General features: G+C 39.2%; 1 protein-coding gene across 1 annotated transcript in view; it reads left to right on the top strand.

Annotated features, from left to right (window-relative positions):
* C2H6orf118 (chromosome 2 C6orf118 homolog) overlaps window positions 1-13752 on the top strand; it is a 32227-nt gene extending 18475 nt beyond the window's left edge. The window contains exons 8-10 of the mRNA XM_063623559.1: window positions 7283-7336; window positions 8870-8970; window positions 11005-13752. Coding sequence (XP_063479629.1) covers window positions 7283-7336; window positions 8870-8938 — 123 coding nt within the window. The 3' untranslated portion in view covers window positions 8939-8970; window positions 11005-13752. The remainder of the gene's footprint in view (window positions 1-7282; window positions 7337-8869; window positions 8971-11004) is intronic.
* Window positions 13753-14858: the final 1106 nt, after the last annotated feature.

Here is a 14858-nt window from a genome sequence, read left to right as displayed (position 1 = left end):
TTTATTTTTTATTTTTTTCTATTTTAAGTTCCAGGGTACATGTGCAGGATGTGCAGGTTTGTTACACAGGTAAATGTATGCAATGGTGATTTGCTGCACCTATCATCGCGTCACCTAGGGATTAAGCCCAACATGCATTAGCTATTTTTCCTGATGTTTTACCTCCCTTCACCCCCCTGACAGCCCCCAGTGTGTGTTGTTCCCCTTCCCATGTCCATGTATTTTCATTGTTCAGCTCCCACTTATAAGTGAGAACACGTGGTGTTTGGTTTTCTGTTCCTGCGTTAGTTAGCTGAGGGTAATGGCTTCCAGTTCCATCCGTGCCCCTGCAAAGGACATGTTCTCATTCCTTTTTATGGCTGCATAGTGTTCCATGGTGTATATGTACCACATTTTAAAAATCTAGTCTATCCTTGATGGGCATTTGGGTTCATTCCATGTCTTTGCTATTGTGAATAGTTCTGCAATGGACATATATGTGCATGTATCTTTATAATAGAATGATTTATATTCCTTTGGGTGTATACAAAAGGGATTTGGGTTTGCTGGGTCAAATGGTATTTTGAGTTCTAAATCTTTGAGGAATTGCCACACTGTCTTCCACAATGGTTGAATTAATTTACATTCCTACCAACAGCATAAAAGCATTCCTGTTTCTCCACAACTTTGCCAGCATCTGTTGTTTCTTGACATTTTAATAATTGCCATTCTGACTGGTGTGAGATGGTATCTCATTGTGGTTTTGATTTGCATTTCTCTGATGATCAGTGATGTTGAGCTTTCTTTCATATGCTTGTTAGCCACATGTATGTCTTCTTTTGAGAAGTGTCTGTTCATGTCCTTTGCCCATTTTTTAATGGGGTTGTTTGTTTTTTCTTGTAAATTTGTTTAAGTTCCTTGTGGATTGTGAACATTAGACATTTGCCAGATAAATAGATTGCAGAAATTTTCCCCCATTCTGTGGGTTGTCTGTTTGCTCTGATGATAGTTTCTTTTGCTGTGCAGAACTCTTTAGTTTAATTAGATCCCATTGTCAATTTTTGCTTTTGTTGCAATTGCTTTTCATGTTTTCATCATGAAATCTTTGCCCATGCCTATATCCTGAATGGTATTGCTTAGATTTTCTTCTAGGGTTTTATAGTTTTGGGTTTTACATTTAAGTATTTAACCTATCTTGAGTTATTTTTTGTATAAGGTGTAAGGGAGGGGTCCAGTTTCATTTTTCTGCATACGGCTAGCCAGTTATCCCAGCACCATTTATTAATAGGGACTCCTTTCCCCATTGCTTGTTTTTGTCAGGTTTGTCAAAGATCAGATGGTTGTAGGCGTACAGTCTTATTTCTGAGTTCTCTATTCTGTTCCATTGGTCTATATGTCTGTTTTTTTGTACGAGTACCATGCTGTTTAGGTCACTGTAGCCTTGTAGTATAGTTTGAAGTCAGGCAGCATGATGCCTCCAGCTTGCTTCTTTTGGCTTAGTGTTGTGTTGGCTATAGGGGATCTTTTTTGTTTCCATATGAAATTTAAAATAGTTTTCTTTTCTAGTAATGTGGAGAATGTCAATGGTAGTTTAATGGGAATAGCATTGAATGTATAAACTACTTTGGGAAGTATTGCCATTTTCATGATATTGATTCTTCCTATTCATGAGCATGGAATGTTTTTCCATTTATTTGTGTCCTCTCTGATTTCCTTGAGTAGTGGTTTGTAATTTTCCTTGAAGAGGTACTTCACTTCTCTTGTTGGCTATATTCCTAGATATTTTGTTCTCTTTATGGCAATGGTGAATGGGAGTTCATTCATAATTGGGCTCTCTGCTTGTCTGTTGTTTGTTTACAGGAATGCTTGCAATTTTTGCATATTGATTTTGTATCCTGAGACTTTGCTGAAGTTGCTTATCAGCTTAAGAAGCTTTGGGGCTGAGATGGTGGGATTTTCTAGATGTAGAATCATGTCATCTGCAAACAGAGACAATTCGACTTCCTCTCTTCCTATTTCAATGCCCTTTATTTCTTTCTCTTGCCTGATTGCCCTGGCTAGAACTCCCAATATTATGTTGAATAGGAGTGGTGAGCGAGGGCATTCTTATCTTGTGCATGCCAGTTTTAAAGAGGAATGCTTCCAGCTTTTGCCCAGTCAGTATAATATTGGATGTGGGTTTGTCATAAATGGCTCTTACTATTTTGAGATATGTTCATCAATACCTAGTTTTTTGAGAGTTTTAAACGTGCAGGAATGTTGAATTTTATAGAAGGCCTTTTCTGTGTCTATTCAGATAATCATGTGGTTTTTGTCTTTAGTTCTGTTTATGTGATAAATTTTACCGATTTGTGTATGTCAAACCAGTCTTGCATCTTGGGGGTGAAGCTGACTTGATTGTGGTGAATAAGCTTTTAGATGTGCTGCTGGATTCGGTTTGCCAGAATTCTGTTGAGGATTTTTGCATTAATGTTCATCAGAGGTATTGGCCTGAAGTTTTCCTTTTTTGTTGTATGTTTTCCAGGTTTTGGTACCAGGATGATGCGGGCCTCATAAAGTGAGTTAAGGAGTCCCTCCTTTTCAATTATTTGGAAGCGTTTCAGAAGAAATGGTGCCAGTTCCTGTTTGTACCTCTGGTAGAATTCAGCTGTAAATCCATTTGGTCTGGGCTTTTTTTTTTTTTTTTAGTTTGTGGACTATTTATTACTGCTTCAATTTCAGAACTCATTATTGGTCTATTCAGGGACTCAACTTCTTCCTGGTTCAGTCTTGGGAGGGTGCATGTGTCCAGAAATTTATCCATTTATTCTAGATTTTCTAGTTTATTTGTATAGAGGTGTTTTAGCATTTTGTGTTGGTTGTTTGTATTTCTGTGCGGTCAGTGGTGATATTCCCTTTATAATTTTTTATTTTGTCTATTTGATTCTTCTCTCTTTTCTTCTTTATTAATCTAGCTAGTGGTCTATTTATTTTATTAATTGTTTTTCAAAAAACCATCTCCTAGATTCACTGATTTTTTGAAGTTTTTTTTGTATCTCTATTTCCTTCAGTTCTGCCATGATCTTGGTTATTTCCTGTCTTCTGCTTGCTTTGGGGTTTGTTTGCACTTGGTTCTCTAGTTCTTTTAGTTGTGATGTTATATATTGATTTGAGATCTTTCTAGCTTTCTGATGTGGGCATTTAGTGCTATAAATTTCCCTCTTAACACTGCTTTAGCTGCATCCCAGAGATTCTGGTATGTTGTCTGTTCTTATTAGTTTCAAAGAGCTTCTTGATTTCTGCCTTAATTTTATTATTTATCCAGGAGTCATTCAGGAGCAGGTTGATCAATTTCCATGTAGTTGTGTGGTTTTGAGTGAGTTTCTTAATCTTGAGTTCTAATTCCATTGCATGTGGTCTAGGAGACTGTTTGTTATGATTTCAATTCTTTTGCATTTGCTGAGGACTGTTTTACTTCCAATTATGTGATTGACTTTAGAGTAAGTGCCATGTGGTACTGAGAAGAATGCATATTCTGTTGTTTTGGAATGGAGAGCTCTGTAGATCAGGTCCACTTGCTCTGAGCTGATTTCAAGTCATGAATATCTTTGTTAATTTTCTGTCTCAATGATCTGTTTAATATTGACAGTGGGGTGTTAAAGTCTCCCACTATTATTAGAGACTTTGTAGGTCCTGAGAACTTGTTTTATGAATCTAGGTGCTCCTATATTGGGTGTGTATATATTTAGGATAGTTAGCTCTTCTTGTTCAATTGAACCCTTTACCATTATGTAATGCCACTCTTTGTATTTTTTTTATCTTTGTTGGTTTAAAATGTGTTTTGTCAGAAAGTAGGATTGCAACCCCTGCTCTTTATGATTTCCATTTGCTTGGTAAGTTATCCTCCACTCCTTTATTTTGAGCCTATATGTGTCTTTGCATGTGAGATGGATCTATTGAATACAGCACACTGATGGGTCTTGACTCTTTATCCAGCTTGCCATTATGTATCTTTTAATTGGGGCGTTTAGCCCATTTACGTTTAAGGTTAATATTGTTATATGTGAATTTGATCCTGTCATCATGATGCTAGCTGGTTATTTTGCACACCTGCTAATGTAGTTGCTTCACAGTGTCATTGGTCTTTGTGTTTTTGTAGTGGCTGGTAATGGTTTTTCCTTTGCATGATTAGTGTTTCCTTCAGGAGCTCTTGCAAGACAGGCCTGGTGGTGACAAATTCCCTCAGCATTTTCTTGTCTGAAAAGGATTTTATTTATCCTTTGCTTATGAAGCTTAGTTTGGTTGGTTATGAAATTCTGGGTTGCAAGTTATTTTCCTTAAGAATCTTAAGTATTAACCCCCAATCTCTTCTGGCTTGTAAGGTTTCCATTGGGAGGCATGCTGTTAGTCTGATGGGTTTCCCTTTGTAGGTGACCTGGCCTTTCTCTCTGGCTGCCCTTACATTTTTTTCCTGCATTTCAACCTTGGAGAATCTGATGATTATGTATATTGGCGTTAATCTTCTCATGGAGTATTTGACTGCAGTTCTCTGGATTTCCTGTATTTGAATGTTGGCCTGTCTTGCTAGGTTGGGGAAGTTCTCCTGGATGAAATACTGAAGTATGTTTTCAAACTTGGTTTCATTCTCCCCATCTCTTTCAAGTACCCCACTCAGTGGTAGTTTCAGTATTTTTACATAATCCGATAGTTCTCAGAGGTTTCTTTTTTTATTCCTTTCATTCTTTTTTCTTTAATCTTGTCTGCCTTTCTTTTCTCAGCAAGATATTCTTCAAGCTCTGAGATTGGAGAATCTTGGTCTATTTGGCTATTGATACTGGTGGTTGCATTGTGAATTTCTTGAGTTGTGTTTTTCAACTCCATCAGGTCATTTATGTTTCTCTCTGAACTGGTTATTCTGGATAACAGCTCCTATAATGTTTTATCATGGTTCTTAGTTTCTCTGCATTGGATTATAACATACTCCTTTAGCTCAGTGAAGTTCGTTATTGCCCACCTTCTGAAGTCTAATTCTGTCAGTTCATCCTTCTCAGCCTCAGCCCAGTTGTATGTCCTTGCTGGAGACGTGTTGAGATCATTTAGAGGAGAAGAGGCACTCTGGTTTTTTGAGTTTTCAGCTATTTTGCATTAATTCTTTCTCATCTTCATGCACTTATCTATCTTTGATCTTTGAGGCTGCTGACCTTTGGATGGGGTTTTGGTGAGATCTCATTTGTTGATATTGTTGTTGTTGTTGCTTTCTGTTTGTTTGCTTTTTTAACAGGCCCCACTTCCATAGGGCTGCTGCAGTTTGCTGGGGGTCCACTTCAGACTGTATTCAGCTTGGTCCCTCTAGCACCTGGAGGTGTCAGAAATAGAGGCTGCAGAACAGCAAAGATTGCTGCCGACTCCTTCCTCTGGGAGCTTTGTCCCAGAGGAGCACCAACCTGATTACAACAGAAACGCTTTTGTATAAGGTGTCTAGCGAGCCCTGTTGGGAGGTCTCACCCAGTCAGGAGTGCTTAACGAAGCACTCTGGCTGCCCCTTGGTGGAGCAGATGCACTGTGCTTAGGGGAATCCCCCTTGTGCAGACTGACTAGACTCTTCAGAGCCAGCAGACATTCTGTCCGTAAACCCCTGCTTGGGACCCAAGACCCTGATGGTGTGGGCTCACGAGGGGATCTTCTGATTTGCAGGTTGCACAGATCTGTGGAAAAAGCATGGTTTCCTGGGCAGGGTAACACAATCACTCACCGCCTCCCTTGGCTGGGAGTGGAAGGTCCCCTTCTGGCTCCCAGGTGGGCCATCTCTTCACCTTGCTTTTTCTTGCTCTCTGTGGGTCGTGACAACCCCCTAGTCAGTCCCAGTGAGAGAACATGGGTACTTCAGTTGAAGGTGTAGGATTCACTTGCCATTTTCATTCTTCTCTGTGGGAGCTGCTGACAGCAGCTGCTTCTAGTCGGCCATCTTGGCCCCTCCCTGCAGATTTTCTTCGTGTTTTTTGTTTAGGGTTTGATCTCCTTTATTTCTTTCAGAAAATAAATGTCCTCAGGATAAGCATCAATTTATAATTGCATTTTAAAACAGTAATGGGTTCTAAATTTAAATATTGAAGCATGATATAATGTCAGAACAATGTAAACTATTCTTTCATAATTAAAACCTCTTTAGATAAATCAAATCTAAGAAATAGGAAACTCCCTATGAAAATTTCATGTCACTAATTTATATTACTTTAACTACTTCTTGTTTATATTTGGCTGCTTAATTCAAATACTGGAAAATACAATAGAATTGCCATTGTTATTCTATTATGTAATTGGTATCTGGTTCTAGATTTCAAATAGACCATTTCCAACCAGGAAAAAAAAAAAGAGCTGAATGTATTGAGGATTTACAATGTATCAGACACTTTTATGAACATTTAAAAAATATAATTTCATTTAATTTGCAGCAACCCTAACAGGTAGCTGCTATTATGAATCCTCTTTTTGAAGTACAGAAATGAAGCACAAATATGCTAAGTAACTTGATTGAGGTCACAGTTAGCAAGCAGTAGACTTAGTATTGAAACTCCGTCTTGGTTCTTAATGATACCCCATTCAGCCTAACTGTTACAATTGCTAATACTTTTCAACATATGTAATATCTGAAAGAGCAAGTCTTTATACCCTCCGCCCATCATTATTTTGTTCACAATTATCCTGTATATTTTCATTAACACTATTGACTAATTTTTGAAGTTCTGATAATAATACTTTTGGTATTTTAAATTTATAAATGCATTTGGGAGAAAGTGACAGCTTTACAATATTAATACTCCTATCTGGGATTATATTATACTTATTTAATTTATTTTTATAACTTGGTGAAAGATAATTATGTTTGCTCTTATGAGTTTATGGGATGTATTACTATTATAACTGGTAATTTAAAAAATTCTCCTTACAGTTTATAATTGGTTATTGCTGATATATATGTGATTTATTGATATTTGTATTTTTATATTTTTCCAGCCCCTTAACAAATTCTATCATGAGTTCTGAAAAGTGAAGAACTCTTCACTTCTGGAATTTCCCTAAAATTTTCTGATATTTTGAAACATCAATTTCCTCCTCTCCTAGTTTTTTACCCAGAGGACCAGGATCTTTCCTTCTCATTAATTGTCCTTCGTTTTATGCTTCGTTTCTTCATCTGTTTTTAAGTAGTGTGTTATTGAGTACTCTTGAAATTATAACATCATTCACATAATCTTGTTAAATAGAGAAAAATAGTTAACAAATATTTTAACCAAGTATATTGCTTTTAAAACAACTTCTCTTCCAGCATGAAGCTATAAAATTGGAAACAGAAAATATGATTTTAAAGAAGAAAATAAAAGTAAGTTTTTTTGTGTGGGAATCAATGTTTACCAATAAAAATATTTACTCTAGTGCCTGCTTGTCCTGTGTAATAAGCATGACCAACTGATCGTAATTCTTTGTAGGTTACTGAAAACCATGTGAAGCAGATCATAGGAAAGATCAGTGAAGAGAGGCAGGAGTAAGTATTGACATCATGATAAAAGAACTAGAGCAGTATCATGCTGTTCTCAAGATCAGTTATTTAAATCTAGATTAGACTAGACAGACCTTTGAAGGGTTCACACTCATGAATGCTTACATTAAATACACATGTTGCATTCTTTTCTGTGCTTTGGAACGCTCAGTCTAATATTTAGAACTCAATCTGTGCACTGTATTTAGTCATATATAAATGAATTTATTGGATAAAGCTGGAGGTGAGGGTGAATTCACATGGGCAGGAATCAGGAACGTGGGAACACATGGCTTTATTTTCTCCAATTATATGGCTTTTAGTGACGTTAAATCTTTGAAAACTCCTATGCGTATATTACTCTGAAAATTCTAGTTTTAAAAGTAAGTAGCTGATTTATATCATTTGTTTATAACTAAATTTAAAATATTGGTATAAACATTATTATTTACATTATAAGCTTATACTTCACACAGTTGCTTTTCTTTGAGTTGGTACTCTAGTTTGAATCTCAGAATTTGGTATTATTAAGAGCAATGGAAAACCATATGATGATTTAAATAGGGAAAGGCTTATTTGCATCAACAGGAAAAAGATTTTTAGGTGTAGGTGGCTTGGGCTCAAAGACATCATTCAGGAACTAGGGCTCCTCACCTTCCTTCCCTGCTTTCCTCTGAGTGTGGCAACTGCCTCCTCAGGGTCTCAATATGGCTGCCTTCAGGCATTAACTGGGTCCACATTCCATGGATTAAGAAAGGGAAAGGTGAATGACAGATGACAAAGAGCTTCTCATTTTGAGGCTTTCCATTTTATTCAGGAAGGACAGTTCTTTCCAGGTGCTCCCCCCTACATCTCATTGGCCAGCACCATGGACCAAGGTCACTCTCAGCTGTAAGAGAGGCCAGAACATAGAGCACCCCACTCTCCAGCTTATGGGGCAGAAAAAGCCATGGGAGAAAGGGATTGGATAGAGTGCTGAGCGAGCCATACAGGTGGATCTAAGATTTGTGGTTCCTTATATCATGTTGGGTGTTCTTAAAAAGAGGGAATAGAGTTACAAATATAAAACTGGGGAAGCACCTCCCATGGCCTTGGCAATGAAAGTGAATGGACTCAAGTGTATCATTATGTTCATAGTACATCTACTTCCCATGCCACACTATATGCTACAGGGGAATCCATCTATCTATTTAGAGAATCTGTTACATTCAAGGCCAAAACTCCCTCAAAATATCTGTTTTAAAAAAGTAAATGATTACAAAGTCTCATCTTGTCTGTTTTTGGGTAAATGTGTCTAAAATGCTTATTTTGAAATTTTATTTCATGCTTAATGTGTTTTTTTCTAACCTATGGTATTCATTTCTTATGTATTTTAAGGGTCCTTTGGAAATTTATCAAGGAATTTGTAAAATCAGAGGAAACAGAAGACAACGCTCAAGCGGCTGAACAAACGGCCAGTGAAAATTCTTAACTTCCATGTATGTAGCATGGGTATTTGGAGATGCATATACATTCATAAAAATACATTTCATTTCATCAGCTTTAATCTCTAGTAAAATTAATGTGGTATATGTATCCTACTCAGGATACTGAAATACACACATGCATACACATGATTAGTTTCTACTGTTGCATACATATTTACAACAATCTAGTTCTTAACATATGTTTTACTTTCATTTAATAATGTTCAACTGTGGAAAATACTTTTGATTATTTGCTAAGAATAAGGAATTCAGCACTGCTTGAATGCAGCTCAGATTTATTTATTTGCCAACACAGGTTTACATATATGCATTTAATAAAATTTGATAGTTAATTAATTCCATTTAATTAAATAATCTTTACTGATTGAAGATGATATAGTGCTCCAGAAACGTTACACTAGCATTGTGTTTTGTACTGCATCTATCTTGGCCGATTGTGATCCTGATGACGACGTTGTGACTTAGGATTTTTATTTATTCCCACTTTGCCTATGAACTAGTCTAAACATCTAGAGTAAATGCAAGCTTGATTCCTTTGGACAATCCTATATAGGGGGACTTTTTTTTTTTTTACTTTGAGACAGTCTTGCTCTGTCGCCCAGGTGGCACGATCTTGGCTCATTGTAACCTCTGCTTCCTCGGTTCAAGCAATTCCCCTGCCTCATTCAGCCTCCTGAGTAGCTGGGATCACAGGTGCGTGCCACCACACCCAGCTAATTTTTGTATTTTTAGTAGAGACACGGTTTCACCATGTTGGCCAGTCTGGTCTTGAACTCCTGACCTCAAGTGATCCTCCCACCTTAGCCTCCCAAAGTGCTGGGATTACAGGGGTGAGCCACCACGCCTGGTCTATAGGGTGATTTTGAAGATCAAATGTAAGTGGTAAAGTACACATATGAGGGATTCGATCCTAATTTGTAGAGTTTTAGGTGAGAGACATAGAGAGAAAGAGAGAGGGAGAGATTGGCTTTCTACAGATCAGGAGGTCATTGTCAGGGAGGTGTGCTCCTCAGATTCTGTTTAAGATCCATTAGTTCTTCCTGAGGAATGACTCGCTCTGCTTTTAGAGGTAAAATTGTGGCAGCTACTGAAAATGTTTCCCATATATAGAAATCAGCTGGACTTTATTAGCGTACGTTGAGTTCTCTGTGTTCCAGTTGCTTTCTATTGGTTATTCATGTCCACTGGGTACCATCTCATACAGGAGAGAGAACTGATATATGAAGTGCTGAATTGATTAGCTTCAACTACCTTGTAAACGATGGAGCTGGGATCTGAACCCAAGTTTGGCTGACCCAGTTACTAAACTTTTATCACCAAATCATGCTGCATCATTTACCTATATGACCAGGAGGGATATAGGAAAATGAATGTATGCATTGCCAAACAGTGGCATAAAGACCACTAGAACTAAAATCAAACAAACAGTGCTGAATTTATTAGCTTGCCAAACAGGAGAGAGCCGTATACTCAAGAGGTTCAGGGGGTCTCCAGTTTGAAAGAAAAGAGCTGGATATAGAGGGAAAAGGGGCGTGTTATTCCATATTAACAGGGCTTTAGGCAAAAGGGGTGCATTATTCCATATTAACAGGACTTTGGGCAAAAAGGGTGCGTTATTCCATATTAACAGGGCTTTATGCAAAAGGGGTATATTATTCTATATTAACAGGACTTTAGGCAAAGGGAGTACATTATTCCATATTAACAGGGCTTTGGGCAAAAGGGGTGTGTTATTCCATATTAACGGAGCTTTAGGCATTACAGTTGAAACGGATTTGTGGTGGAGGTGAGGGGGCTGGAAATTACTTTTTTTGCATTGGCTGTTATTCTGGCTAAAGTCACGAAAGCAGAGTTTTCCAAGAGATCTGAGGAGGGTTATAGTAAAGCTTTGTCAAGATCAAAGTCCTGTGGCAGGTGCTTTGATATGTGCATTCTGGGAACTCATGAATTTTTCCTCTAAAAACAGATGCATAATCCTACCATTTATTCATTTATTTATAAACATTCATTATATTAACATTCAAGTATATTTCAGATTGCCAGTAGTTGGATGTATTGAAATTAAGAAGACATGGTTCCAATCCTTAGGAAGCTTAAAGTTTGTTGTACAGACCTGTGAGAATAACAACAGCAAAAAAGCATGAAGAATGCAGATAGGCAAACTTTTACCTACTGCCAGAAGAAATGTGACTTGATAAGGACATTTAGCAAAGTAATTTGACAACAAGCTGCGTGGATCACTGAGTATGTGTGTGGGTTCCCAATATAGCCCAGCCCCCCCTTGCACTTAAGCAGGACCATGTAGCTTGTTTGGGTCAATATGGGTTCGTTGTGATAATGCATTATAAGAAAGAGGGTGAGCTTATACAGACAGATCAGCTTATTTTTAAAAGGAAATAAAAAATACAGTCAGAAATTTGGATCTCTCAGTGTGAAAAAAACTGACTACATTTAGCCCACAGATTTAAGGGTTGAGATTTTTAAATACCTGTAATCTGATTAAATGTCTGAAAGAGTAGATTACAGGTGGGGACTTTCCATTAAAGCTCTGCAGCCTAGGGAGGGTGTCTTTGACTTAAAAGTGAGAGATGAGGGCCTGGCACAGTGGTTCATGCCTGTAATCTGAGCACTTTGGGAGGCTGAGGCAGGCGGATCACAAGGTCAGGAGTTTGAGACCAGCCTGTCCAACATGTGAAATCCCATCTCCACTAAAAATACAAAAAAAAAATAAATAAATAAAAATCAGCTGGGTGTGGTGGCAGGTGCCTGTAATCCCAGCTCCTTGAGAGGCTGCGGCAAGGAGAATTGCTTGAACCTGCGAGGTAGAGGTTGCAGTGAGCCGAGATTGCACCACCGCACTCCAGCTCAGTCGACAGTGCGAGAGTCTGTCTCAAACAAATAAACAAAAAAGAGTGAGAGATGAGAAATGGGAATGAGAAAGCAAAGAAAAAGATCTGAGAGCTTCGCTAAGTGAGCTGTGGACACATGGAGCTGACGGCGAGCAAAGAGGCTGGAAGGCTACCGAGTTTTCGACGGAGTTCTACTGCCAAGGAAATCAAGGTAGGAAAAGTCCATTACTGTTCAAAACCTAAAACAATCCTTGGTCCCCGACCTTCCGTGAGGATGAGGAGGAAGGAAGTTGAAGAATCTGTATGTCTCCGCGGTGCATTCCCCAAGGCCCATTTCCATTTCAGATGTGTCCCGGGGGAGACAAAAGAAGCCCAGCCCAGGGACAAGGATAATGGAAAGGGGGCTTCATCCAGAGCCACATCAGGGCTTAATAACCAAGGAGCACTGACTGCTTCTTGCTGGGGGCCCCCGACAGTGTCTTCACGACAGGGCTTTAGAAATTTTACAGGCCAAGAACTGCTGTGTGGTGGGGGTGGGGTTAGTGGTGGTAGAGATAGAGGTTATGGTGCTGGTGCTGGTGCTAGTGTGTGTTTGTGTGTGTGTGTGTGTGTGTGTCTTATGGTGCTGGTGGAGATTACAGGTAGGGAGAGCAGGAGTTGAAAGTAGAGATATCAGCTGGAGGAGAGAAGGAGTTGGTGGTACTGATTGTAAGTGGAGAGGAACAGAAATGAAAGACAGAGATAGAAGCTGGAAGGGGTCTGTGCGTGGTGGCTCATGCCTGTAATCTCAGCACTTTTGGAGGCCGAGGTGGGCAGATCACTTGAGCCCAGGAGTTTGAGACCAGCCTGGCCAACGTGGTGAAACCCTGTCTTTACTAAAAATACAAAAATTAGCTGGGCGTGGTGGCAGATGCCTGTCATCCCAGCTATTTGGGAGGCTGAGGCAGGAGAATTGCTTGAACCTGAGAAGCAGAGGTTGCAGTGAGCCGAGGTTGCAGTGAGTCAAGATTGCACCATTACACTCCAGCCTGGATGACAGAGTGAGACTGTCTCAAAAAAAAAAAGAAGCAGGAAGGGAGAAGCTGCCGGGTGAGATAGTAGTTGTCGGGAGCAGGAGTTGAAGGTGGAGAAGGAGTAGAAGGCAGAAAGAGCAGGACTCATGCTGGCCAGGGTCTGAAGTGTGAGTGAGAGCATAAAATCAAGGGTGCCTTGGAGCTTTGTGTCTGAGCGCTGAATTGGAGCTGACTTTGGGAGGTGCTGATTTTAGGAGATGGTAGAGAGCATGGACTGGGAGGGAATCATGAGCTTTTAGTTAATTTGTGAAGACCCTTAATGGTGCTTTAAAATGAAATTTTATCTCACCATTTTAATTCAATATCTTTGCTTATTACCAATACTGATTGTCTTAAAATATTGTCTTAAAATATGAAGCCAAGCCCAATTAACTCAAATCCCACTTTAAATGTAAATGTGCTATACCAGGGACATAATCCATAACTCACTTAAAAATGACGTACTAGTAATGTTAACACTCGCATTTTAGGGTTGATCTCTTTGAAGTTCATACTTTAAAATAATGCTCTGTTTATGTGTGCAATGGGACTCAGCATCTAATGCCATTTATATTCTCAAAAGGATCAGTTTGTTAAAACTACAGATGAACTTCTCCCAAACTACTGAAAGTGTTTCGGTGTCATAGAAATGCAAATACTATGTTCAATGGATTTAAATTTTTCTTCAAAACTGAGCAACTTAAAATATGTTAGCTATTTTTTTCTTTCTTCAGTGAATTTTCTGGCACATCACAGATACACTACTCAATAACTATTTTTAATTGCCTGACTGCCCGTATGTGTCATACCATTTGTTTTATGGGTTTTTCGTTTTAATTCTATGTAGCTTGGCACATTTACATTGTGTAGCATTCAGCAAATACAAATGATTGAATTCTATGTGGAATAAGAGCAATTTAGACAATTGGATTTAAGTTTCTTAAGTAATCATAAATCTGTTTCCCTGTGAGTAATATATCAGATGTGCAGTATTAGTTGCTATTTTATTTCTTTAAAACAACAAGAAAGATGAAATTTGTTCTGTTTATGATTTCAAAAGAAAGCTCATTTTTTTTCTAAGGTGTGTGCCTGCTTAGTGGGGCTGTGATGTACTTATGGATATGAAGGTTTTCACTCTACTAGATCAGACTGGTTGCCCAGCTTAGCTGCCTGGCGTACAACTGATTATATGTGTAATTCTGACCAGCCATCTGGTGAGTGGGTGTCAGCATTCATCAGGAGGAATAGGAGAGCTGTAATACATTCCTAGGTCTCAGAACTTTTAGAACCTCTTGGATGCATCTGGCTGGCTCTTCCCTCAGAAGAATCATGTCCTGATTTTACAGAGGAGAACATTTTGGCCCAGCCATGGGGGGCTGAAGCCCCAGTGATCAAAGGTGGCCCAGCAAGGTGGACTCAAGTCCTTACTACTACTGAACATAAATCACATGTGTCCCCTGTGAGGGTCACGGGTGAAGGGGGTCATAGACAAAGGATGTCAGAGGAGGCCAGTGATGCAAACGAGAGGTCTTTTCACTTGTCCTTCACTGAAGGGACACCTCCATGGCCCCACCTCAACTGTGCAGCCTCACTCTCCCCTACTGACCTTGCTTCTTACTTTGTGGAAGGCGAGCACTGAGGCCATCTGAGAGGAGTGCTCTTCCTTATGTGCCTTCTCTTCCACTCTCAGTAATCTGTCCCCAGATTCATAGGGGCCCCCTGCCTTGCACTTTCCAAGTAACGTGATCATAATCGCGCAGTGCCATGCTCACGGCTCTAAAGACACTGCCAAGGTGCTATTATTATTCCAGTTCCACACACAAGGAAACCGAGGCCCAGGGAGATGAAGAACTTGCCTCAGGTTGTGGAACTTTGAGAGGCTGAGTGCAGCGCTCTGGTTCCAGGCAGCTGCTCTTAAGGACATCCTGTGTGGCCTCTGGAGCCGCAAGCCTCCTACCAAGGCAAATCTCTTCCCTAA

Source organism: Symphalangus syndactylus, chromosome 2 (assembly GCF_028878055.3).
Source record: "Symphalangus syndactylus isolate Jambi chromosome 2, NHGRI_mSymSyn1-v2.1_pri, whole genome shotgun sequence".
Classification (NCBI taxonomy): Eukaryota; Metazoa; Chordata; class Mammalia; order Primates; family Hylobatidae; genus Symphalangus; species Symphalangus syndactylus.
Note: the sequence above shows the minus strand (reverse complement) of the source record. Positions and strands in the feature narration are given on the sequence as shown.